General features: G+C 43.1%; 3 protein-coding genes across 5 annotated transcripts in view; 1 reads left to right on the forward strand and 2 right to left on the reverse strand.

Moving 5' to 3' along the window:
• Positions 1-12,453, reverse strand: part of MKRN2 (makorin ring finger protein 2) — a 29,168-nt gene extending 16,715 nt beyond the window's left edge. Inside the window, exon 1 of one of the 2 annotated variants that reach the window (XM_030840920.3) lies at positions 12,349-12,453. Coding sequence is in view for 1 of the 2 variants with exons in the window: in XM_030840918.2 (XP_030696778.1) it covers positions 11,440-11,465 (26 nt within the window). In the remaining variant the exon portion in view is untranslated. Of the gene's footprint in view, positions 1-11,439; positions 11,596-12,348 lie in introns of those variants that run through there. The other variant, XM_030840918.2, reaches the window with a different exon arrangement.
• Positions 12,454-20,775: 8,322 nt separating this feature from the next.
• TSEN2 (tRNA splicing endonuclease subunit 2) overlaps positions 20,776-27,658 on the reverse strand; it is a 52,829-nt gene continuing 45,946 nt past the window's right edge. The window contains exon 13 of the transcript XR_009565862.2: positions 20,776-20,817. The gene's annotated coding sequence lies outside the window, so the exon portion shown is untranslated. The remainder of the gene's footprint in view (positions 20,818-27,658) is intronic.
• Positions 21,664-27,570, forward strand: MKRN2OS (MKRN2 opposite strand). 2 transcript variants are annotated; one of them, XM_030840922.2, is made up of 4 exons: positions 21,664-21,980; positions 25,144-25,193; positions 26,193-26,355; positions 27,155-27,570. In XM_030840922.2, the coding sequence occupies exons 1-4, from the start codon at positions 21,682-21,684 to the stop codon at positions 27,393-27,395; spliced, it is 753 nt and encodes a 250-aa protein (XP_030696782.2). In that variant the 5' UTR covers positions 21,664-21,681; the 3' UTR covers positions 27,396-27,570. The 2 variants fall into 2 exon arrangements, with proteins under 2 accessions (XP_030696782.2, XP_060164080.1); XM_060308097.2 differs by lacking the exon at positions 25,144-25,193 and having other exon boundaries at positions 21,792-21,980.

Genomic DNA, 27,658 nt, shown 5'->3' on the forward strand with positions numbered 1-27,658 from the left:
AATATCACATGATATGGCTTATATGTGGAATCTAAAAAGAAATGATACAAATGAACGTATTTACAAAACAAAACAACTCACAGACTTAGAGAACGAACTTATGGTTACCAGGGGGGAAGGGTGGAGGGAAGGAATAGTTAGGGAGTTTGGGACTGACATATACACACTGCTATATTTAAAAAGGATAACGGGGGCTTCCCTGGTGGCGCAGTGGTTGAGAGTCCGCCTGCCAATGCAGGGGACACGGGTTCGTGCCCCGGTCCGGGAAGATCCCACATACCGTGGAGCGGCTGCGCACGTGAGCCATGGCCGCTGAGCCTGTGCGTCTGGAGCCTGTGCTCCGCAACCGGAGAGGCCACAACAGTGAGAGGCCCGCGTACCGCAAAAAAAAAAAAAAAAAAAAAAAAAAAGCTTGTCAATAGAATCACACATGCACGATCAATTAACTTTTGATAAACGTGTCAAGGTAATTCAACAAATGATGCTGGACCCAGTATCTATATGGAAAAACAAAAAACCTCAAACATTACATGTCTGCTGATGTTACCCAATATGAATGAAGTATACAACATAACCTGCCATGTATCCTAGTCAAAAACATTTAACTTGAATCCAACAAAACTTCAGATCTAACTTCTAGTTTATAGGAAATACAGGGGATTGGGAACAAGCTAGGAGACCTCATGAGGAAGCAACCAGATAAATACAAAAGAAGAGGCAGAAGGTGGGCCAGATCTCTTTACCAACGAAGCGTCATGGAAAAAAATAAGGGGAGGGGGCCTGGGTCTGGAAAATGATTTGGTGGTTTCTTAAAAACTTAAACATAAATTTACCATATGACTCAACAATTCCAGTCCTAGGTGTTTACCCAAGAGAAATGAAAACATGTTCACACAAATACGTGTATAATACATGAATGTTCATAGCAACATTATTCATAATAGTCAAAAAGTGAAAACTGACAATTCCATCAACTGGTGAACGGATAAACAAAATGTAATATATCCATACAACGGGATATTATTTGGCAATAAAAAGGAAGGAATAATGATACATGCTACAAGGATGAGATGCAAACACACTACAGTAAGTGAAATAAGTCAGACACAAAAGACCACATGAATCCATTTGTATGAATCCATTTATAAGTAGTGTTAAAAAAGGGGCAAATCTATAGGAACAGAATGGTCCTTATAAAGATTATACAGCCTATATAGGCTACGTATAGACACAGTCCCTACATATGGTATGTAAATTATACTTCAATAAAGCTGTTAAAAGAAGAAAATTTTAAAAGGAGGAAACTGCACTCGATTAGTAGACAGAATATAAGGTATGTAATAACCAATGCAATATTTGGCCCTGGATTATATTCTGGTTTGGACAAACCAGCTGTAAGAAACATTTGTGGGACATATGGGCAAATCTGAGTACGGACTAGGTATCAGGTAATTTATTGACATGGAAAGTTGAAGATAATTAACTGAGAAAAGCATATTAGATAACAGAATATACAGTAAAATGGTGTAACCGCTACGTAAAACAGTAAAACGGTTCCTCAAAAAATTAAAAATAGAATTACCACATGATTGAGCAATTCCACTCTTGGGTATATACACAGAAGAACTGAAAGCAAGAATTCAAGTATTTGTACACCCCTGTTCAGAGCGCATTATTCACAGTAGCCAAAAGGTGGAAACAATCCAAGCGTCCATCAGAGGATGAATGGATAAACAAAATGTGGTCTACAAATACAATGGAATATTACTCAGCCTTAAAAAGGAAGGAAAGTCTGACTTGTGCTACAACAGGGATGAACCTTGAAGATGTTATGCCAACTGACGGAAGCCTGACACAGAAAGACAGCACTGTGTGATTCCACTTATGAGAGGTGCTTAGAATAGTCAAATTCACAGAGAGAGGGAGGAGAATGGGTGTTGTTGGGTTGGGGGAGGCAGAATGAGGAGTTAGTGTTTAAAGGGGACACAGTTTTAGGTTGGGAAGATGAAAAGAGCTCTGGAGGTGGATGGTGGTGATGGCTGCACAACAGTGTGAATGTCCTTACTACTCCTGAACTGAACACTTAAAAATGGTTAAGAGGGTACATTTATGTTATGCACATTTTACCACAATTAAAAAATTTTAAAACAGCACATAGAGTCTGCTCTCATTTTGGTAAACACTAACTACACACATGCACACATCTGCATTTTAACAATGTGGAAAGACAGACAATAGCCTTTTTTTTTTTTTTTCCGCGGTACGCGGGCCTCCCACTGTTGTGGCCTCTCCCATCGCGGAGCACAGGCTCCGGACGCGCAGGCTCAGCGGCCATGGCTCATGGGCCCAGCCTCTCCGCGGCATGTGGGATCTTCCCGGACCGGGGACCTGCATTGGCAGGCGGACTCTCAACCACTGCGCCACCAGGGAAGCCCGACAGTAGCCTTTTTACGAGTGGCAATCCTTGAGGGTAAGGCATATGGTGTTTTTTTTTTTTTTTTTAACACCTTTATTGGAGTATAAATGCTTTACAATGGTGTGTTAGTTTCTGCTTTTTAACAAAGTGAATAAGTTATACATATACATATATCCCCATATCCCCTCCCTCTTGCGTCTCCCTCCCACCCTCCCTATCCCACCCCTTTAGGTGGTCACAAACTACCGAGCTGATCTCCCTGTGCTATGCGGCTGCTTCCCACTAGCTATCTATTTTACATTGGTAGTGTATATATGTCCACGCCACTCTCTCACTTTGTCCCAGCTTACCCTTCCCCCATGGTATTTTCTTATTTTTGTTGATCTGTACTTTCTAATATTTCTACCATGAACATATACTGCTTTTGTAATAGTAAATGGTTGCTTTAGTTTTAAAAGATTATGAAGGGCTTCCCTGGTGGCGCAGTGGTTAAGAATCTGCCTGCCAATGCAGGGGACACCGGTTCGAGCCCTGGTCCGGGAAGATCACACATGCCACGGAGCAACTAAGCCCGTGTGCCACAAGTACTGAGCGTGCAAGCCACAACTACTGAGCCCGCAAGCCACCTACTGAAGCCTGCGTGCCTACAGCCCATGCTCCGCAACGAGAAGCCACTGCAGTGAGAAGCCCGTGCACTGCAACGAAGGGTAGCCCCCGCTCGCTGCAACTAGAGAAAAGTCCGCGCATAGCAACAAAGACCCAACGCAGCCAAAAATAAATAAATTTATTAAAAAAATTTACGATAAGTATCGAATACTGGAGAGAGTATGGTTTAAAAAAACCACATAAAAAAAAAACCACATAAATGCTCAGTACAATACCTATCTCACAGTGGGTACCCCCAAAGTTCAGCTCTTATTAGTTTAGTAAAAAAACGCTGCCGATTAAGCTGACAGTTAGTTACAAGAGGGACCTGGGCCTTATCACAATGCACGCAGGGGGCTGAGGAGTCACAGTCCATGGACCGAGGCAGAGAGAAGGGGGAGCTGGCCCAGGGGCCGCCTAGCCAAGCAGTCTACAGAATGCCCGGGTGCCGATGGGCGGGAGGAGTATGTGCCAGAAACACACAGAAAGGCAGGGAAGCAAGGCCCCACGAGGGTGCGGCAGGCCTGCTGAGACAGATGGAGGATCAGGCCTGACTGGGGCAGCTGGAATAGTGATGAGTGCGCCTCCCAATAAGGGACAAGGGGCCCAAGTCAAGCCCTGAGACACACTAAACCCCCTTCCTAGGCCTCTTGCAGAAAGGCCACTGGAGCTGCAGGGCGAAGACAGACTGGAGAGGCTGGAAGTGTAGGTGAGAGGAGCCCGTCAGGAGGTTGCTCTGTAAAGGGGCTTTATCTGTGAACCCATGTTTTAACTTAAAAAATATACTATGGAAAGTCTCAAACATACACAAAAGCAGACAGTGGCAGGGTAACTCCCAAGATGTTTCCACACCAGCTTTCACCTTATCAACTCCCAAGCACTCTGGTTTCAGTCATTTCTCCCCTCTCCCGTATGGCTGTGACAGTTTATCTTTTTAGCGAGGGATAACACATACCTTTTGAATGAAGACTTCGGGGCAAGGAGGGCCCTCCCTCCCTCTGAACAAGTATGTTATCAGAAATACATGAAATGAGGAAAAATACAACAGCTCCAACAAGCAGTACCATCAGTACTCTGTCTAGCACTTTTACTTCTTTATCTCACTTAATCCTGATACTACTCTGAGGAATATTAGCTCTATACCCATGATGCAGACAGGAAAGCTGAGGCTCAGAGAGGTGTGATGACTTAGAGAAGATCTAATTGCTGAGTAGGGGACCCCAGCTCTGGTCTTCCCAAGACAGCCCTGACCTTTTCCCACCAAAACTGATTTTCCTGGCAGTCTGCCTCTGTCCATACCGTGGCCCCTTTCTGCAACACTGTACCCCATCTTTCACTGTACTTAACTGTGATAACCCACCTTCCTTCATGACCAGCACGAGTCCTGGCTGGACCAAGAAACCTTCCCACCGCTCCAGCCCACAGTGTGCTTTCTTGGCAGCTCCATGGTATAGTGCTTCCCAACTTGGGGCCCCTGACCCAAGTGAGCTGGGGCTCTTAAACACATGGTTGGGAACATCCGGTTAACACCACACACAAAAATAAACTCGAAATGGATTAAAGACGTAAATTTAAGACTGGAAACCATAAAACTCCTAGAGGAAAACATAGGCTGAACACTCTTTGACATCAATCGTAGCAATATTTTTTTGGATCTGTCCCCTAAAGCAAAGGAAATAAAATAAAAAATAAACAAACTAAACATAAAAGCTTCTGCACAGCAAAGGAAACCATCGACAAAATGAAAAGACAACCTACTGAAGGGGAGAAAATATTTGCAAATGATTTGGTAAGGGGTTAATATCCAAAATATATAAACAGCTCATACAACTCAACATCAAAAAAAACAAACCACCTGATTAAAAAAGATGGGCAAAAAACCTGAATAGACATTTTTCCAAAGAGGACATGCAGCTGGCCAACATGCACATGAAAAGATGCTCAACATCAGTAATCATCAGGGAAATGCAAACCAAAACCACAGTGAGAGATCACTTCACACCGGTCAGAATAGCTATCATAAAAAAGAACACAAATAACAAATGTTGGTGAGGGTGTGGAGAAAAGGGAACCCTCCTACACTGTTGGTGGGAATGTAGAATGGTGCAGCCACTGTGGAAAACAGTACATACGTTTCCCAACTAACTAAAAAGAACCACCATGTGACCCAGCAATGCCACTCCTGGGTATATAAAAAAACCTCCAGAACACTAATTTGAAAAGATACATGCAAAACACTAATCTGAAAAGATGCACACACCCCAATGTTCACAGCAATATTATTTACAATTTCCAAGATGTGGAAGCAACCTAAATGTCCATCAACAGAGGAATGGATAAAGAAGATGTGGTATACGTATATACAACGGACTACTACTCAGCCAGTAAAAAGAATGAAATCTTGCCATCTGGAGCAACATAGATGAACTTGGAAGGCATTATGTGAAATAAGTCTGACAAATACTGTATGTTATCACTTATATGTGGAATTTAAAAAATATAACAAACTAGTGAATGTAACAAAAAAGAAGCCGACTCACAGATACAGAGAACAAACCAGTGGTTACCAGTAGGAAGAGGGAAGGGGGGAGGGGCAATATAGGGGTAGGGGGTTAAGTAGAACAAACTATTAGGTATAAAATGAGCTACAAGGATATACTGTATGACATGGGGAATATAGCCAATATTCTATAAGAAATATAAATGGAGTATAATCTTTAACAACTATGAATCACTATATTGTACACCTGTAACTTACATAATATTGTACATCAAGTATACATCAAGGGGGGGAAAAAAAGCCTGGGAATAACTTGAGGAAGACGCAGCTGGAACATCACCAAATGCGACTGAACACAGAAAGCCTAAACCTAACCAATTATGTGGTTGTGCCTGGAACTGGAGAACTACTGACAACGTTCAAACGTTGGGAAAGGGAGTGGACCCTAAGGAAGGTCAGAAGGCCCGGACTGTCCTTCCCAGAGAAAGGGTACCAGAGAACACAGGTGGCAATTCACGCTGCACCTCGGCCCTACAATGGGTCTGGGAGGCTGCTGAGCTGGAGACCCTTCCATCCCTCCTTGCTCCCTAAGCACACTTCTAATTTTCTCCACCTGTCTATCTCCCCAAAAGCAGAAGTGCTGACCAGGCCCACCTGACAATTTCTTTTCTCCCGGGAAATGTTAAAGGGTATTCTACTTTGTATGTCAGTGTCTACTGAGTTTGGGTAGCATGACCCATCTCTAAATACACCAACAGAATCAAATTTCTGAGCCTACAAAGATGACTGGACCTGTGATGTAAGTGACCATACTAAGGTGGCATCCTATAGGGTCTTTTCTAGGTGGTCAGTTATGCTTTTCCCAGGCAACACCCACTGGGAGTCTTCCACTAAATCAGAGATTGTGTAGTAACTTGCTATAAGGCTGCTGTAGATTTACTTAAAAAGAAAGAAAAAAGGCTCAGAATCTGGCAAACGAAGGGTATTCTTGTTAGAAACTTAAAAAAAAAAAAAGGCCTATATGAAAAGAATCTTGTCACAATACTGATTTAAAAAGTATGCAGCAGAGTTAATAGAGCAGGTCTGAGCCTGCTTACAAGGCAAGGCCCTGCTTATAGCACCTGGGACTTGGCTGGTAAACAGTTCCCTACACTGATATAAACTGTCTCTAAGTGATCAAAGTGGCTCACTGTGCCTACACTGTGTACAATGTGGTTTACGCTGAACATCTGCTTTCCTTCTGGGAGCCTGGTTTGGGTACATGCTGGGCAGAGGGTGACCGTCCACGGCCCTGGATCTCTAGTGGGCTTCCCTGGGCACATGTTGCTGCTGCATTTCTGCTGCGGGAGGAAGAGTGTGCTGTGACCCTTTATGGGAGGAAGTGAGGGCAGGAAGCCTGCACATGGGCTCCTCCAGATGCCGCCTGAGTCCTTCTCCCTTGTGATCCATCTGTGACTCCTCACTACTCACTGTGATAAATCTTAGCCTTGAGTTCGACTATGCGCTAAGTCCCATGGGTCATTCTAGCCAATCACTAGCTGTAGGGGTGGTCTTGGGATCCTGGACACGAAAGTTTATGACGCTTCTAAGCAGTCTGGTAATTCTTCTTGAGAAATGCTACTCAACACCGTGACATTGTTCCAATCATCCTGAAGTATGGTAATCTTTGAAGGTATGAAAGTAAAAAAATAAAATCAGTGCCAAGAGCCAAATCCGATGATCAGGATTAGTAAACTCACAAAGAGTGGAAGAGAACAGGTTCACACTGGTTACATAAACAGGTTCACAAAAGAGAGATCTAACAAATACTTCATTTAATAATTTCTTTTGGAGAACTAGACAAGATTTCCTGAAAGAATCAGGGTAAGAGACTACCACAGCTTCTCTACCAGATACCTACCACCTGTTAACCAGGCATGCAAGAGGAAGTCCTATTCAGAAAACTTGCCTTCCAAACTGCACTATCTTTCCCATCAAAAATCCAAAATATTTAACCACCACCTAAAGCTTCTAGTTTTGTCACTTATAAGCTGGTGACTTCATGCAAGCCATTTTACTTCTGTAAGTGACTGAGCTGAAATCTTAACAGGTTTAAAAATAACTTCTAGGCCACCATCACTGCCTTCAACAAAGGTGGGTGTGAAACAAGTGTTATAAGAGGTAGAGCCAGCCAGCCCTATTTTTGTAGCATATGTCACCATTTCCACTCCCCAGTGACAAACACAAAACTTCCCTGAGCGCATCCTGCCTGTCCTTCGGGGCATCTCTGTCATCCGCTTATAGCGATTCCTCAGCATCTAGGTTGTACTAAACTGAATCCAGCCCCTTTTCATGTTACACCCTGTAATAAATTTCCAACTGCTCACCCTTCCCCATGGCCAAACCATCCCTTATATCTTCCTAGAGAGAAGACTGAGACAGGAGCTGGGGAGGAGTGTGGGCTGTTGCTAGTATGAGGGGGGAAGTGCATGGCTGGAGACTCAGAGCAGGGAGATTCTTTCTAGGGGACACTCCAAAGTCATCTGTTATCCTGGGTGACCCCAAAGATCGTTTCAGATGGTGTGGCTATTATATGCTGCAAAGGATATGAGGTTCACTACTGGCCACAGAACCGCCAGCGGCTCTCACTGTGCCTGACGGCTGAACCAAACAGAATCAATCTGGTTTCTTGCAGGTCTTTCAATGGTGCCTGCCTCTAGCAAAACACTTTTGCAAATCGTTTCCAGGTATATGGGTAATTTGCATTCTCAGTGTCACCTTCCTTTCTGTTTTCGCACATAATTTCACAGACTTAAATTCTATGGCCGTACCGCTTGTGACAAAAGGTCCATCAAGGGGGACACAGCTAATGCGAGGCACGGTAGTAGGCTTGAAATAACTGATAAGAGGTGGGGATGAAATAAAGTACAGTGTAGTGGGTAAAGGAAGACTCTGAGGTCAGAGAGCTTCCTGTGACCTTGAGCAAATTAATTAAATCTCCAGACCTTTTTCCCCATCTGTAATATGATATAGTTGTACTTCACAGACTGCATGTCAGTGCTTAGCCTAACACACCAGAAATGCTCTTAGGGTGGTTAGTCGTCGTTATCTAATCTCTTAACCAACGCTGCTGGTTAGGCATTACTATCCCAATTTTACAGATAAAGAGACTGTGATACCAGAATCAGAATCCAGAACTGCCCAAGTCTGGAGCTCAAGCTCCTCCTACTACTCACTGGCCACAAGATGCCCCATATTTTGTGACTTTCAGTGAGTCAAAAGCTCTAGGCCCGACTCTCAGGAAACTGTAATTCTAGGTCTTGTACTACTGATTATAAAACAAAGGGACCTCTATCACATTGAGGAGGAGGACAAACAAACTGGTTACCAAGCAATAATAAAGGCCTGCACCAGGGCTTTGAAAACAGACCGGAAGACTTAGGGAGATGGTTTGGAAAAAGAATCAGCAAAAAAGGATCCCCAGATTGAAATTCTGGATAGAGTGGAATGTCAAGAAATCAGGGGAGCTGACTGATAGCACAACTGTGTGAGGGCCCATTCTTGCATTCCAGGCAATAAATATGCAGTGTCTTTGTCATTAAGTCTCGGAATCCTAACATTTCACATCCATCTCTCTGAGAGAAATAATTCGTATTAGAATAGAAGCAAAACAAACTCCCTGTCCAGCTGACATTCAGAATAAGCAAGTATATCACACCCCACAGCAAGGAAAACAAACCAAAAAACAGTTTGCACCCTGACATAAACCAAAAACAGCAGACCACTCAGTTCAGATCTGGTCCCCCAAATAAATCATACCTGGATCATTTCATGTAAGTTACCAATGTGTGGAGATATGACTTCAGTGAATAAGATAATCAAGTGAGAAAAGCTTTCCCATCACGAGCACACTAACGTAAACCTGGTACGCTTGGTAATATGGTCGTTTTTCCTGTTTAAATATGTGTTCTGTTTTTTATTTGGCGAGGCAGCCCTTGTGAGGCCCAACTCCTTCACATCTCTTTGTAAGTAACCTTTATTTTCCTTATGGTTTTGGCTGAGTTTTCCTTTCATATGACCATATTAAAAGCTTTGAAAATTCCTGTAGTAAAGAAACTTTAATTTAGCATTTCCGAAACTTATCTGGGAGCCATAGGGTCTACAAGAGCATAAATTCTGATGCCACATATCTGCCACCTGGAAGCTGAATAACCTTGGCAAGTCACTTCAATGGCGAGGCTTGGTTTTATGATCTGTGGAATGGTGCATGTTGCTGGATTACATGCGACACGGCTGTAAAGAACCTCAAAGAGCACCCAGCACACTGCAAACCCCTGCAACGAACAACAGTTAGTACTTAAACAGAATTGATTCCTTCCCAACGTTCCAACCCACTCTAGTTTCTCTGCACCAACTTCCTGCAGGACACCCCTATTTGGGAAAAACAGAATTAAAGCTTTTAGGTCAGGCCATCTCCTAGTATAGAAGGAGAAAACCCAAGACGATCCTGATTTACATTTTTGCTCCTGCAGTTAGATGTGAATTAGGGGCAAGGTTCAAGCCTGAGCATAAGGTTTCCTTATCTGTAAAATTAGATTACCACACAGAGTTGAGGTTCAATTACAAAGCATCATATAAACGTGCACCATTATGTGGCCGCATCTTACGAGCAGTAACCAAAATTTGCTATACAGTCCACAATGACTAAGAATATTGCTCCAACAGGGGGAACTTTATACAAATAAAAATAAACATACACAAAGGTCTTCACAAAAGACCTTCTATTACAAATAACCTAGTAAAACTCTTTTCTATAGACACTTACGTGCAAGTTTCTGACAACTGCTAAATATACGTCACCTAGGCCTTGCATAAACTGACTGAACAGTTAATGTAGACTAATGCTAACAGGAAACTTTTTACGTTACACTGTCTCAACTATTCATATTAATGAAAAAAAGTAACAACACAGATGATAATTAAATAAACTGCTCATTACACAATCAAACCATACAACTGTGGGCTGGTTTTTTCCCCCCAATCAATGTTTCCCGCACAGACTTAAACCAATTATGAAAAGAAAAATCGTACTTTCCAGGTCCAATAAGACTAGGATCCCAGTACCTTCAAGCCACACGCTTAGCAAGGAATGAGAGTGTTACTCATCAAGTTATTTGTATTTAACAGGAGCAGTGCAGCCACCTGGCTTTGAATTTTCTACAACCAGCCACCCATTAATGTTGTATTTCTCCACGGAAATGGGTCTCTTAGTAAGATGAGAATCTCAACCTCCGTTAGCCTGAGATTCCTGCAATGCAACATAGGAATAATGTCTGCCTAGTACTGAAGACTGGTGACGAGTATAAATGACTTGGGAATATGCGGGGCAATGAACAAACTTCCAGTAAATGCTATTTTCCACACAGCAATTCTTAACTCGCTAACTCTGCAAGTTTACGCTGCATCGGAATTCTCCAAACTCTTAGGAAACCAAGGCCGCTTTCGGGGCCCCAGCTTCTTTGAGGCCCTCACCGACGATTAACAGCCTACACCTGCGTGGTATCTCCATCTGTAAACCACCTCCTGGTGCCCCTTTACTCAACTCCAAATCACCTTTTCCAGCTAAACCCTCCTGGCCCGGCCCCCAGGACCCCACCAGCACTCCTTCCTTCCAGCCGCCCGCGCTGGCTTCGTCCAGATGTCGCCACGAGGCTCGGCCACGCACCGCCGGGTCCCAGGCTCCTGCCGCCCGGCCCCAGGCTTCGGCCGCCGCGCCCGCCTCGCCTGCGGAAGCCGGACCCCGAACCGGGAGCCACTTTCCACGACCCCGCTCCGGCTTGTTTCCCTGACGCAGGACTGGGGCGCACCCGGGGAAGGACCTGGGGGGCCTCGCACTGACCTGCAAGTGACCTGCTTGGTGCTCATGGCGGTCGGGTGGAAGAGCCGCCGTCCCGCCGCGGCCTCTCGCTCTCGTCGCCGCCTAGGCCTCGGCCCTGCTCATCCCGCGCGGCCGCGTCACGCCGGCGCACGCCGTCGTCACCGTGCGGCACTTTTGTAGCGCCGGCAGCAAACCTCGCTGCCGTCACAATTGGTTCCGCCCCAGGGGTGAGGCTCGGTCGACCCCCAATCTCGGGCACTCCTAATCCGGCATTTTCAAACCTCCTGGGCGGGTCCTGGCTAGCCTCCCAGTCCTGCGGGTTTTATCCCGGGTGCCGACTATTAGTTCCTATGGGTCTGCCCCTTTCTCCAACTGCATTTCTTAGCGGTTTCTCACGGCCTAGAATTACCGCACCCCTCCCGAGGCCAAGCTCCCGCCTCTCCGCTGCGCACCTTAATCCCAAATACTCCTACCCACCCAAACCCTCCCTAGGCCCCTTTCTCAAACCCGGCCTCAGCTGTTCCCGCCAAGCCTCGCCTCCCACTTAAGGAATGCCTTAGCCCTCTCCTGGGCAAAATCCAAAGATTTTGCTCTTCTTCAAAATCTCCATTCCCACCCCAAGTTTTAGACCTCATTTTCTTTCCTGGCATTCCTCAACTGTTCATCTTCCGTTTCCTCTGGTGGAAACCCCAAAAGACATTCGTGACACTTTCCTCTGGTTGACTACATCCTGCAGATCCTGCTTCCACACCCGTCTCCAAAGCGTCCCTCTTCTCTCCATTTCCACCGTTATGGTTCCTGTCTAAGCAAGTGGCACTCCTTGCCTGGGCCCATGCACTGGCCTCTTAACTGGTCTTCTGGCTTCTGCTCCTGCCCTTTTCTAGTCTGTCACACAAAACCTGTTTTTAAAAAAATAATAATTAATTTTACCTTATTTATTTTTGGCTGCGTTGGGTCTTTGTTGCTGCACGCGGGCTTGCTCTAGTTGCGGCGAGCGGGGGCTACTCTTCGTTGCGGTGCGTGGGCTTCCCATTGCTGTGGCTTCTCTTGTTGTGGAGCACAGGCTCTAGAGCGCAGGCTCAGTAGTTGTGGCGCACGGCTTAGCTGCCCCGGGGCATGTGGGATCTTCCCGGACGAGGGCTCAAATCTGTGTCCCCTTCATTGGAAGGCGGATTCTTAACCACTGCGCCACCAGGGAAGCCCACAAAACCTGTTTTTAAAACATAAATTGGATGTCATTCACCTCTATTAACCTCTCAGTAGTTTCCCATTGCTTTTTTCAAAATTTCTTTTTTAAATTGTAAAAACTTGAGATAATAGCAAACTACAGGGAAGTGCACAAAATACATATATACATATGTGAATTTTTACGTATGTATACGCTCATGAAACCAGTAACTAGATCAATATAAAGAACTTTATCAACACTCCAGAGGGCTCCTTTATGCCACTGCCCAGTCAATACCTCCCAATTGTTCAATTCTTTGAACAACTGTTTCAATTTTTCTTGACTTTCATATAAATGAAATAATTCAGTATGTACTCTCGTCTTTCTTCTTTTGACCAACATTCCGTGAGATCTACCCATGTTGTTATACACAGCTGTATGTTGTTTTTACTTTGCTGTAAAAATATTGTCTTCTGATGAATGAGCATGGTATATACCTCCAATTACTTAGACCTTTTGAAATTTCTCTCAGAAACTTAGGAAGAATATTGGAAAATTTGTAGTTTTCAGTGTACAAGTCTTCAACAACTTTTATTAGATTTATTCCCAGGTACCTAGATGAGTTTTTTTGATACTGTTTTAAATGATAGTTTTAAAATGTCCTAATTGTTTGTTGCTTGCTCCATACTACACTCATGTATTAATTTAAATTGTTTGTTTTGTATTCTCTACACACACAGTCATGCCATCAACAAATAATGACAGTTTCACTTTATTTTCAACCTTCATATCCTTTATTTCTTTTTCTTATTGCACTATTGAAAATCTCAGTGCAAGTGTAAATAGAAGTGGTAATAGTGGACACCTTGTCTTGTTCTTGAGTTCACGGAAAGTATTTAATATTTCATCATTAATTAAAATGTTAGCCCTAGAGTTTTTGAAACTATCCATTATCAAATTAAGGCAGTTTCTTTATCATTCTAGTTTTCTTAGAGTTTTTAATCATGAATATGTCTTGTTTTTTAAATCAAATCTGTTTTTTCCCCCCCATCTATTAAGAAAACCATCTATTGAGAAAACCATGTCTTATCCTTTATTCGGTTAATGTGTTGAACTATATTGATTGATTTTTGAATGTTAAACCAACCTCAGATTCCTTGGCTATACCCCCACTTGGCCATGATATATTATTCTTTCTATAAATCATCAGATTCTATTTGTTAATATTGTGTTTAGGAGTTTTGCATCCTTATTCATAAGACATATTGGTATGCAGTGTTCCTTTTTTGTAATGTCCATGTCAAGTTTTGTACCTGAGATGTGCTGGCCTCATAAAGTGAGTTTGGAAGTCTTCCCTCTTTTCTATTCCTTGGAAAAGTCTGTAATATAGCTATTAATTTTTTCCTTAAATATTTGAAAGAACATACCACTGAAGCCATCTCAGCCTGCACATAACGTCATAAGATTTTTTATTAAAGGTTTAATTCTGTATTACATATAGGGCTATTCAGATTTTATCTTCTATCAGGTTTGGGAAGCTTTTTTCCCCCAAGTAAATTAGTCCATTTCATCTAAATTATGAAACATGGAGTTGTTAATAATATGTTCTTTAAAAAAATGATCTGTAATGGTGTCTCCTTTCATTACTGATATTAATAATTGGTGTTTTATCTCTTTTTAAAATCCATTTTACTAGAAATTTATCAATGTTTTTAATCTTTTCAATGGACAAGATTTTGGCTTTATTCATTTTCTCTATTGTACATGTTTTTTTCTATTTCAGTGATTTCTGCTCATATCTTTACTATTTTCTTTTTCTATGTTCTTTGAATTCACAATGCTATTGTTTCTGGCTTCCTGAGATGGAAATTTAGATCACCAGTTTTCAAATGTTCTCCTTTTTTAACTATTTAAAGCTATAATTTTCCCTCTAAGCACATTTTAATTGTGTTCCACAAGTTTTTATGTCATATTTTCCTCATCCTTCAGTTCAAATATTTTCTAATTTCCATTCTTTGACGTGTATGTTATTTAGAAGTGTTCTGCTTAATTTCCAAACAACTGAGGACTTTCTAGTTATCTTTTCCTTACTGAATTCTAGTGTAATCCCATTGTGGAATTGTCTATTCTCCTTTTGGTTTGGTCAACATCTGATTTATATATTTTGAAGCTGTGTTTTAGGTTCAGACAAATTTAAGATTGCTTTAGCTTTTTTTTGTTTCAACACATCACTAAGAAATGTCCTTCTTTGTGCTTAGTTGCACATGTTAATTAGGGCAGTGTTGTATCAGTGAAAGAATGTGTTAGAATGTGTCCAGAAATTCTTTTAATTTAAAAGTGTACTTTGTCTGATATTAATATAATCATATCAGCTTTCTTTCAGATAGTCTTTGTATGTATCTTTTTCCATCCTTTTATTTTCAACTTACCTGGTATTTTTACATCTAAACTGTATCTCTTGTAAATGGCATATAGTTGATTAATTTTAAAATCCTGATAATCTTTGTTTTGAATTGGATTATTTAGACCATTTACATTAAATGCAATACAGTTGGATTTAAATTGACCATCTTGCTATTAATTTTCCATTCATATAATGTTATTTATTCTCCTTTCTTGTATTCCTTTGGATTAAGTATTTTCATTTATTCCATATTTTTCTTTATTGATTATACACTTTTTTTTTTTTGCGGTACGCAGGCCTCTCACTGTTCCGGCCTCTCCCGTTGCGGAGCACAGGCTCCAGACGCGCAAGCTCAGCGGCCATGGCTCACAGGCCCAGCCGCTCCGCGGCATGTGGGATCTTCCCGGACCGGGGCACGAACCCGTGTCCCCTGCATCGGCAGGCGGACTCTCAACCACTGTGCCACCAGGGAAGCCCTGATTATACACTTCTAATTATCATTTAAAAATTATTCTTTTTTAAAATTATTTATTTATTTTTGGCTGTGTTGGGTCTTCGTTTCTGTGCGTGGGCTTTCTCTAGTTGCGGCAACCAGGGGCCACTCTTCATCGCGGTGTGTGGGCCTCTCACTACCGTGGCCTCTCTTGTTGCAGAGCACAGGCTCCAGACGTGCAGGCTCAGTAGTTGTGGCGCACGGGCTTAGCTGCTCCACGGCATGTGGGATCTTCCCAGACCCGGGCTCGAACCCGTGTCCCCTGCATTGGCAGGCAGATTCTCAACCACTGCGCCACCAGGGAAGCCCCTAAAAATTATTCTTTTAATGATTACCCTAGAGATTACAATATGCGTCTGTGAATTTACTAAAGTACTAGTGCCTTAAATTAGCACTAGTACCACTTCCTCAACAATGCAAAAAACCTATGGTAACTCCATTAACTCTCCTATCCCATTTTGTACTATTGTTATCATATATTTTACTTCTGCATATGTTTAAACCCAACAACATATTGTAATGAATGTTGTTTTAAAATGTGGTATTCTTCATTTCTTTCAACCATTCCATGTTTCCATCTAGGATCATTTTTATTCAGCCAGAAGAACTCTTTTAGTATTTCTTATACTGAAGATCTTACAACGATTAATTTTCTCAGCCTTTATTATATGAGGAAGTATTTGCTCCCATTTTAAAACATGCCTTTTATTTTAGAATAGTCTTAGATTTGCAGAAAAGTTGTAAAGATAGTAGAGACGTCCCATACACTCCACATCCAGTTTCTCCTATTATTAACATCTTGTATCAATATGGCAATGTATGTTGAAACACTAATACGTTATTATAAACCAAAGCCCATACTTTATTCGGATTTCATTAGTTTATACCTTTTTCTGTCCCGGGATCCCATCCAGGACACCACATTGCATCTAGTCATCCTGTCTCCTTGGCTTCTCTTGGGATGGCAGTTTCTGAGAATCTCCTAATTTTTGATGATCATGACAGCTCTGCGAAGTTCTGGTGAGATATTTTGCAGAATATCCCTCAACTGGGATTTATCTCATGTTTTCCTCATGATTAGACTGGGATTATGGGTTTCAGGGGTGGGGGAAGAACTTGGAGCTGAAGTGCCATTCTCTTCACGTCATGTTTGGATCAGACATACCAACTACTGAAACTGGCTCAAGAAGTAGAAAATATGAATAGACCTCTAACAAGAGACTACATTAGTAATCAAAAAACTTCCCACAAAGAAAATCCCCAAACCAATGGCTTCACTGGTGAATTCTATTAAACATTCAAAGAAGAATTAACACTAATCCTTTACAGATTCTTACAAAAAACAGAAGAGGAAATACTTCCCATTCTATGAGGCCAGTACTACACCTTGATACAAAAACCAGACAAATACATCACAAGAAAACTATAGACCAATATACTTTATAAATATAAAAACCCTCAACAAAATACTAGCCAATGGAATGCAGCAGCATATAAAAAGGATTATACACCATGACCATGTGAGATTTATCCCAGGAGTGCAAGATTCGTCGAACATGTGTAAATCAATCAATGTAACTCACCACATAAATAGAAAACAAAAAATATGGTCATTTCAATAGAAATGGAAAAAACATTTGACAAAATCCAACACCCTTTCATAACAAAAACAGTCAAAAAAACTAGGAAGAGAAAGGAACTTCCTTAACTTGATAAGATCATCTACCAAAACCCCCCAGTTAACATCAGACTCAATGGTGAAAGACTAGAACTTTTCCCTCTAAAATGAGGCACAAGATAAGGATGTTTACTCTTAACACTTCTTTTCAACATTATACTGGAATTTCTAGCCAGGGCACTTAGACAAGAAAAAGAAATAAAACTTATTCAGATTGGAAAAGAAAAAGTAAAACTATCTTTACTTGCAAATGATATGACCCTGTATAAAACTCTTAGAAGAAAGCGTAATCATAAATTTTCATGACATTGGATTAGGCAATGGATTCTTAAATAGGACACCAAAAGCATAAGAAACAGAAGAAAAAATGGATACATTTGACTTAATCAAATTTTTAAAAATTTCTGCTTCAAATAACACCATCAAGAAAGTGAAAAGACAGTATTTAGAATATATATAGTATATCCAGAATATATAAAGAAACAAAAAATACAAAAAAAGACAAAGATATATAAAGAACACAAACTCAACAATAAAAAAAATAACCCAATTAAAAAATGGGCAAAGCATTTGAATAGATATTTCTCCAAAGAAGAAATACAAATGGCCAACAGGCACATGAAAAGACGCTCAGCATCATTAGTCATTAAGGAAGTGCAAGTCAATCCCACAATGAGATACCAATTCGAAACCACTAGGAAGGTTAAAACAAGAAATACAGACAATAACAAGTGTTGGTGATGTGGAGAAATTGGAACCCTCTTAAATTGCTGGTGGGAATGGAAAATGATGCAGCCACTTTGAAAAAAAGTTTGGCAGTTGCTCAAAATGTTAAATACAGAGTTACTATGTGACCCAGAAATTCCACTCCTGGGTATATAATCAAGAGAATTGATAACATATGTCCACACAAAATCTTGTACAGTAATATGAAACTTGTTTATAGCAGTGTTATTCATAATAGCCCCAAAATGGAAACAATCCAAATGTCCATCAGCTGATGAAAGGATATACAAAACGTCGTACCTCTGTACAACGGTATATTATTCAGCCATAAAAAAGGAATGAACAACCAATACATGCTACAACATGGATGAACTTTGAAAACATTATGCCAAGTGAAAGAAGCCAGATACAAAAGACCCCATATTGTATAATTCCACTTATATGAAATGTCCAGAATAGACAAATCCATTGACAGGAAGCAGACTAGTGGTCGCCAGGGGTTAGTGGGAAGGAAGAATGGGGAGTGACTGCTAACAGGTACAAGGTTTCTTTTTTGGAGTGATAAAAATGTTCTGAACTTAGATTAGGTAAAAACCACAGAACTGTACACTTTAAATGGGTGATTTTTATATGTAAATTTTGTTTCAATTTTTTAAAAAAAGTAAGGCATATTGTAGATAGAAAAAGGGATCCAACATACAGAGAATAGAATTTCATGAAGAAGAAAATCAAAACAGAATTGGGAGATTGGATTGACATATATACACTAATATATATAGAATAGACAACTAATGAGAACCTGCTATATAGCACAGGGAACTCTACTTCATTTTGCTGTACAGTAGAAACTAACACAACATTTTAAAACAACTATACTCCCCCCCCCAAAAGAAAACCAAAACCAAAAAAAGGAAACAGAACAAGTCTTCAAAATTATAATTTATGAACAATTTCCTGAAATAAAAATGATACAAAACTGTATATTCAAAGAGCACACCACAGAATATAACAAAAAGGAAGCAGACTCACAGATACAAAGAACAAACCAGTGGTTACCAGTGGGGAGAGGGAAGCGGGGAGGGGCAATATAGGGATAGGGGGTTAAGAGGAACAAACTATTAGGTATAAAATAAGCTACAAGACTATATTGTACAACATGGGAATATAGCCAATATTTTATAATAACTATAAATAGACTATAACTTTTAAAAAAATAAAGTTTTATAAGGTCAAAAACTACACAGAACATACCACAAGCCTGAATAAATCAACCTAAAAAAAACATAAAAAAAAAAAAAAAACAAACATCAAGACGTATAATAAAATTACTGATCTTTTAAAGAAAAAAGAAATATCCTTTGGGCATATTGGCAAAAAAGAACACGACTTATAGGAGAAAGAAAATTGTTTTGTCATCAGACTTTTGACAGCAGTGCTTTATACCAGAAGAAAATGGAATAACATATTAAAGAAAATGCGAGCCACAGATTTTATATCCAGCAAAACCGACCTAAAGAACAGAGATGAGTTATCGACATACTAGAACTCAGAGAGGGACTTCCCTGGTGGTGCAGCGGTTAAGAATCCACGTGCCAGTGCAGGGGGCACGGGTTCGAGCCCTGGTCCAGGAAGAACCCACATGCCACGGAACAACTGAGCCCGTGAGCCACAACTACTGAAGCCTGCGTGCCTAGAGCCCGTGCTCCGCAACAAGAGAAGCCACCGCAATGAGAAGCCCGCGCACGGCAACGAAGAGTAGCCCCCACTTGCCACAGCTAGAGAAAACCCACGCGCAGCAACAAAGACCCAACACAGCCAAAAATAAATAAATAAATTTATTAAAAAAAAAAAGAACTCAGAAACTAGTCTTCCTATGAGCCCTTCCTGAGCAATCTTCTAGGAATGAACTTCACAATTATTAGAGAGTGAGGAAAGGACTAATAGTGAGCATGAAAAGATATTTGTGTGTAAAACTAAGCCTTAGCGAGGGCTAGAGGGGAGAGGTTATTGTTTACAATGGCAGATGCTTTGACAGTGAAGAAATAGGATAACCATTTAAATACATGAGAGGAAGATGGGGAGAGTATGTGCAAAAATTTAAAAAACCCTCTAATCATAATTAGAGGTGGTGGTATTACTACTGCTACTCTGAGATTGTGTAAAGTGGGATAAAGCATCCCCTGTATCCTTGAGACCAAGGTTTTCAGTGTGGAGGAAAAGAGATACAAATGTAATATAGAAGAGATTAAGTAAAAACACTAGTCCTGAAGTTGAATTGGAAACAGCATGTAATCCTTATGCGTATGCATGCATGCATGTGTGTGTGCACCTTTTTTTACCCTGCTCTGTTCACTGAAAAGATCAAGAAACGATTTAAAAAAAAGAATGCTAGCATATTAAAAATGTTTATTAAGGCATGGCTCCTCTGTTTCTTTTCATAGGACTAAAAATACCTCTTGGTATTGGGGTCATGAAGATGAATATATTCTCAGTTGAAAGTAACTTGCGTCACACAAACAATCGAACAGTAGCGGTGGTTTATATTAATAATGAACAATCTCAGATCCTTGTCACCTGAGCTGCGTGTCTAGCTATAACCTGTCTGCCTTCGCTGTAACAAGAGAAAGTTGGTTGAAATGATTTCTAAGGTCTTTTTTTATTGCTGTGAGTCTGATCATCATTCCCTATTATTACACTGAATACGTGCTTTTCTGCACTTCAGCATACTGTGCCTTATTTAAATGCACATTAGGAAACACTTTTCTGAAGCGCCTTTACCTGCCATGACACCTTCTCTGTGGGTCTTCCCTCTACGATCGCTTTTCTCTGCAACCACAGGCATCAGGAGGCGATTGGCTAAGGAAAGTGTGTTGCCACCAAACTTTGGATTCCTCTGCAGGCATCTGAAAGGCTGAGCTGGACCTATACAACTGATAGTGTGAAAAAGTTTCCAAGATGAGAGAAAACCACAAATTTCAAAACAGTATACAGTAAAACAACATTGGGGTTTGAAGAAAGTATGTGGAAATATTCACTTATTTTACCTTGCAGTTTTCTCCCGGGAGTACAATACGGTGGGTGGAAAAATGCTATGAGAAATGGGGGCGCATTACCTTTCTTTCCACATATCCTTATGCAGCTGCTTAAAATTATTTTAAAACTGAAGAATCATAAAGTGCATATAGTAAAACGTACAGCTTGATGTATTTTCACAAACTGAATATTCTCGTATAATCAGCACCTAGATAATGAATCAGCACAACCCCAGACCCCAGGTCCCCCTCATGCCCTCTTCCAGTCAGCACCCACCACCTCGGGTAACCACTATCCCTATCCCTGTGCTGTTAATTTTTTATGAGCATGAGTCCTTCTACAATATAAAATATCAAAAGAAAAACAGCCTCAAAGTAAGGATTCCATTTATTTATCCAAAACCCAAACGATATAACCTATTCTAGAAAACCAAAAGTAAATGTGGGTCACCAACTCCAAGAAGCTCAGAGACAAATTAAATAACAGCGCTGGTGGAAACAAATACAGTGCTGCCAGCGCAAGGGAACGCTGGGGGAAGCAGAGGAAGGTTTCACAGAAAGGTAGGGCTTTGGAGAATGAGGAAGAGCTGGCTATCGACTGTTGCAAAATGTACAAAGGCTAGAAAGAAACGTTGTGAGCACAAATGAAGCTGGCTCTTTAAGACACCTGTTCATGGGGAGGCCTGGTTACAGGTTAACCCTAGCTGTTTTGGCTTCTGAAGCCACCAGTCAGAATGACATCACTGTTATCAGGTTACTCGGATGGAGGGCATTTGCTGGCCATGTAACGCGGAAAAGGAAGTCCTGGGGAACGCACCCCTCCTTGCCCAGGAGGGGAAAGCCATGCAGCGCCCAGAGGCTGGGAAGCCTATTATCAAATTCAACCACTGTCAGAAGTACATCTACAGCTTCAGCGTGCCGCCATGCTGCCCCCTCTGCCGGCAGGACGTGGGCTCCAGGAAGCTGGAGGAAGCACCTGTCAGCATCCCTAATCCGTTTACCGATGGGCATCAAGAAGAGTGTTCATTCCTCCTCAGACCAACTCAAGGGACGTTTCTTAGGTACAGTGTTTTATGTGTTGCACTGGATTGTGCAAAGCTTCCCTCCTCTGTTTTAGTCACTTAAACTTTCTTTTTCTAACGTGCTATGTACAGTGTGAGAGTTGGTGGATAACCTTTTCAGCGGTCTGGTGTTAAATCCTAAAATGTTGGCCTTTTTGTTTCATAAGAATAGAAGGGTGCATACTTTCCTGGAATGATAAGTGCAAGACTATACGAAGGTCAAACCTGCTTATACAATTTTAAGAGAGAGGAATCGATAGCCTGGAGAATTTTTTTACCCATAGATTTTGTGCTAAGAGGCTAACTGGGAAAATGACCCAGCAGCTAATCTCATCAAAATAATACCTTTACTTCGAGTTAGTTTGTAACATTTGTGACAAGCAGGTACCCTGCACAGAGCCTGAAGGATGGCCACGTACAGACTATTTTGCATGGAGGTGCATGAAATTGAGACTAGAGCTGGTCTGTTTCAATGGTAGACGTCACCTGACTTTAAGAAACATTTCAGAAATCAAAAGAAAGGATGGTGCCTTCTTAAGAGTCCTGAGTTTACAGGTGGAATTGGAACTGGCCCTGCACGAGCCAGGTTTCAAGAGAACAGTGATGAGTAATGGTGCGAGCTTTGGGAAGTGTGTCGTGCACACTATTGTGGTCTGATGCCCAGACCTTCCTGCCTCCTTGAAACATACCCTCCTGAGTCCCTCCTGCCCTCTAGTGCTGGTTTGGGATAAGAAAATTGGAGTTGACTACTTTCCTGCTCGCTAACTTCCTTAATCAATTTCCTTCCAGTCCCTATGGGGATGAAACGAACCGACGTGTGTACAAGGCATTGGTCAAACACTAGGGGCACAACAGACTGCACTCCTGACCCTTCCTCGGGGAGGCAGCGGGATGCAGAGGGGACCGTGCAGGCTTGTACGCCAAGAAGCCCCCCATCCCTACCCTGATTCAGACCAGCTCCAGGACCCTCTCCGAGTCTCTGGTTCCTCACCTGTAAAATGAGGACCCGCTGACCTTGCAGAGTTGTGAGGGTCAGTGAAAAGGCCTATAAACCTGGCCCGGGTGCCAGGCACGACGTTGAACCAACACGCTCCTTCCTGTCCCAATATTTTCATACTCAGCTCAGAACGTGACTGGGAGAACCTTCATTTCTCCCTTAACCAGATTCATGAAGCCCAAACTGTTTTATAAGGCCCCTCATTCACGCTAACTTGGAGTTAGTAACTGGTTGGATTCCGAAAGCTTTTGAACAGAGCTTAAAATTCAGAATTCACTTCCTGTAACGCTGGTTCACTCAACAGGTGCTCACTGAGCAGCTGTGTGTGGGAAATGCTAGGGATGTCACAGTGAACAAGCTGCTGCCCTGCTCTCCAGAAATGACACAACACGCGACAGGCTTTCAGGCTAGCCCCTGAGAAGCATTCCTCTCTTCTGTGATGTGGTGGTGACACTAACAGCCCTGGCCTCCCTCGGCAGCAGCAGAAAGGAGGTGGTGGTGTGGAAATACATCGTGTGCTTAGGCATCTTCCTATCCCCCTCAGGAACTCAGGCCAGGATCTGCAGAACCCAAGGAGCCCCCTGCCCACCAGTCCCTTGAAGGCCGAGTTCCAGACTAGTTTTTTCCCTCTCCTCCTGTTTCTAAACCCTCAGGACCAACTCCCCACAACTCATCTTGAGACAATTTCATCTACTTAAGAGAACCAGCAGTGATTCAAAGGAATCACGGAGGCTCTGATCTAACTAGATGAGGATCCCTCAGGGCTGCCATATAGGGCCGTGCAGCTTGTGGACTGCACAAAGGCACCTGGCCAAGGCAGTGGCGGATACCGAAGTTCAGCCTGCATTCCACTCACCCTGGGCAGCACCCTGGGCAGAGCTGCCTCTGCAGGAAGAAGGGGCACCTTTTCTTAATCTGTACAAAACTATCATATGGGATAGGGGTGGCCCTGGCCCTCCCCATCACATGCTTCTGTAACACTTCTCCATCTATTAACAACTTGTTAAACTAAAACTAGAAAAGTCTTCTCTGGAAGCAGGCAAACCCTGTGAGGCAGGGACCTCATTTCCCGTTGTGTCACTAGCACTTCACTTCAAATGACAGGCCCGTAGTTGACGTGTTGCATGAATGAGAAATAGCTAGAGGAGAGCGGGAGTGAGAGGGAACGCCTGGGATTTAGGCGGGAAACAGAGAGGCTGTACATGCAGGGAGTGATCTGCGGATGGCACACATCCAGGTCCAGCACCGTGATCGGCCACCCAAGACTTACTGTTTTTCCCAGCTTCATTCTCAACCTCTGACCCCACAGGGTCTCAGAAAACTCACAGTGGCTGCAACAAGACGGCCTGGGGGGACTGCTCTGAAGAGGTGGGCAGCCATTTGTGTCCTTGGCCATTGTAAACCCCGGGACTGCTTGCTTGAACGAGGAACCAAACATTCAGAACTGTGGTCTGACAAAGGAGCGCATCATTTAAAAATTACCTGACTTACGTGACACCTCTACATGGTGGCACTCAACAGGCATTTTACTCTTACAACCAGCTTGCTAGGAGCTAATGCTATTTCCATCTCACAGGTGAGAAAGTCTCGGGGCAAACAAGTGATAGCCTGGGATCGTATATAGAGGTTAAATTACCTGGAGTTATACATCTGATGCACAGCCTCGGGGGAAGAATAATTTCAGGAAAGAAGGGCTGTCCAGGAAAAGTGAGTGTGGCCACGGGCTTCAAGACCATATTAGTTTCAAAGGTAGAAGCCCACTGAGGTGCTTTCAGGACCCTCTCACCCACGTTGGCCTGAGGAACGGGCTGCCCTCTCACACTTAAGGAGGAAAGAGTCAGGAGCTTCCTCAACAGCTGACAGCCGGGTGGGCCCCTCTGCTGCAGAGCCAGGCGTCATGCTGACGTTACGCTCCAGCAGGGCTGGCCTTCCAGCACACTCACCTTTAGGACTGCAGGGGCCAAGAAAATCCAGAGCGGGTGCAGGGCACTGTTTTCTACCTCACACGTACTCTTGGCCTTTCCACTAACCTGGCCTCTGGCACCGAGGCCGAGTTCTGGCACCGGCCAAGAGGGGAGGCCCACTGTTCTCCTCCCACTTTAAATACCAATTCCACACGCCTAGTGTGTGCAAATGAGAGGACAAAAACGCTCTTGTTTCTTCCAGGGAGTATGACGGAAGGTCTGATCTTCACGTGGGGATAACCAACACAAATGGTAAGTGCGCTTTCATAGCTTAAAAAGTTCCCCCAATACCTGGTTAGAAGAGAGCAGTATTTCTAGAGAGAAAGTAATGTGGCAACGTTACTAACGATACTAAGTATCTGAAAGCTCTTTAATGTTTTCTCAGCCAAGAGCTGAGAAAACATTAAAAACATTGCAAACGTGTATGTTTTTTCTTAGTTTTTAAGAGAGGAAGAAACAGACATCCAGAGAGGCTGAGTTGTCCAAGACCTCATCTTGTGTTAGAAGCAGACCCTCTGCTCCCAATGCCACACTCAGCCCACTGCCACTGGGTCCTCATACTTGGGGTCTCCAGGGGCCAAGCAGGAACACCAGGGATAAACTGGGGGGACACAGCACCTGAGCGTGCGGTAGGCCCTGCGAAAGTTTGCTTTAAAAAATCAGAAAAGCAGCACATTTAAATAAAATGGTTCCTTTGGCCAGATTTAGCTTGGAGGGCACAGTCTGCAGGAAAAGGCCCGGGGAGTGCCGCCAGCAGGAGGGTGCAGGCCTGGGAATGGTGAGCGAGGCCAGCCACTTGCGGCTGCGATCAGGTCCCACAGGTGAAGTCTGATTACAGCCCTTGCTGCTCCCTTGAGGCAGGAGAACTGACACTGTGAACAGAAACCTAGGACTGGGTTTTGAACTCATTGACTGTCACGAACAGTCAAATCTGCACCAGTCTTTGTCAGGAGAAATGTACTGCTGATTTAAGGAAGTGAGACGGACGCCTTTGTAGACAAGAGAACTTCAACAAAAATATCTGGAGATGATCACCCCAGCACCTATTACTGTCTCGTTTCTCTGGGACAACCTCGGGTGCTGAGAGCAAGGAGGCAGAGGCTCCCTGGAGGAGGGGCTTCGAGAGCTCTCGGACTGCAATCGGGAAGTGCTGTCTGGGCTCCTGTTGTGTGCAGTTAGCAGGTGGCTGCTGTCCCGTTCACCGGGTGCGTTTCCCCTGACGCCTCCGTGTGATTTTGGTTTTGGCGGCAGGAGTCGTGTATAATTACACGGTGCACGGTGTCCAGCGAGACGAAGCGGGCTGGGGGCAGAGCGTGAGCATCCCGCTCCTGCAGCCCGGCATGTTCGGACTGATGGACCAGTGGGACAAGTACCTGGAAGACTTCTCCACCACGGGGGCCTGGCTGCCTCACAGGTAGGACAGGGCCCTCACTCACCACCAGGTGCCATCACAGCTCACAGAGGACGCTAAGCTGCACTGACTTGCATGTTGAGCCTGTACTGAGATAGTAGCGTCTGTAACAGCATTAAGCAGGGGCTGAATTACTTGGGGTTTCTGCAGAGGTGAGCTAGCACACACTTCCCCGACAGAACACAGCACTCTAAGAGCTGAAGGGACCAGACCTTAGTCCTCTAGTTATTTCACTTATTTGACTCCTTTACACACTCGACATTTAATAATATGTACAGCAAAACCCACAGTATTATATTCCCTTAAAACAAAACAATTTTAAATGAGGTTCAAAATGTAAACCTATCCAAAGCTCCCCCATTTTAAGTTTCAGCAAGTTTGAAATTAATTTATCGATTCCTTGCCCCCTTATCACTGTAGAAGATATATAGCATACTTGTGGACTTAAACTGTCCTGATGCTTCCCTTGAAATAAGTTTAGACACTGTAGGATATCATAAAACTCAGACATGGAATTCCACTTCGAGAATCTAGAATTTCAGTGAAATTAAGTTCTCCAAATTGGGGCCTATATGCAACTTGAGTCACCACTCTGGACACCTCGGTGAGTCCTAGCTGTACTTAAGCTGCAAGCAGAAATAGCCCCAGATGCCAAGTGTCCCTCTGACCTGCACCTCTGGACACTATGTCATCAAGGGGGCCAGCACACATGGGGGCCCAGCTTGCAGCGAGGTTAAAATTATGAAAGGCCTTGGGCAGCTCAGGGCTAAGCCTTGTCTTCTCGACGCCCTTGCCCCATAAGGTACGAAGAAGACCACCACAACTGCTACAGCTACGCCCTCAAGTTCATTAACTGCGTCCTGGCCACACAGGGCGAGGAGCGGCTGGACCGGGACGAGTTCACGGAGAAGTTCGTGATCCCGAGGACGAGGAAGGCTTCCAAGTACATCATGCTCTACCGCATGATAGAAGAGCACGGCTTCTACGTCATCGAGCCCCCTGGTCCCCAGACAAGCCCACGTCCGGGAAGCGGCTCGTGCTGAGCGCGCATCGCACCTGAGAGCAGACAGGAAGTGACGTCTGGGGGTTCCCGCCTGGAACAGCTACTGGGCCTCTATATGTCTTCAACTGTGTTTAATAAAAAAGAGTTAGACGGCTTCCCTTTACGCATATTTCAGCTTACTGCAGTGTAAGAATTTACGAAATGAATAAAAATTGTCCTGGGTTTTCAAAATTGTAGGCACCACAACTAAAATTGTTTTCACCGTAGTTTGGGGTCCATGTTACAGCGTAAAGTGGCAGCATC

Source organism: Globicephala melas, chromosome 11 (assembly GCF_963455315.2).
Source record: "Globicephala melas chromosome 11, mGloMel1.2, whole genome shotgun sequence".
In the NCBI taxonomy this organism is placed as follows: domain Eukaryota; kingdom Metazoa; phylum Chordata; class Mammalia; order Artiodactyla; family Delphinidae; genus Globicephala; species Globicephala melas.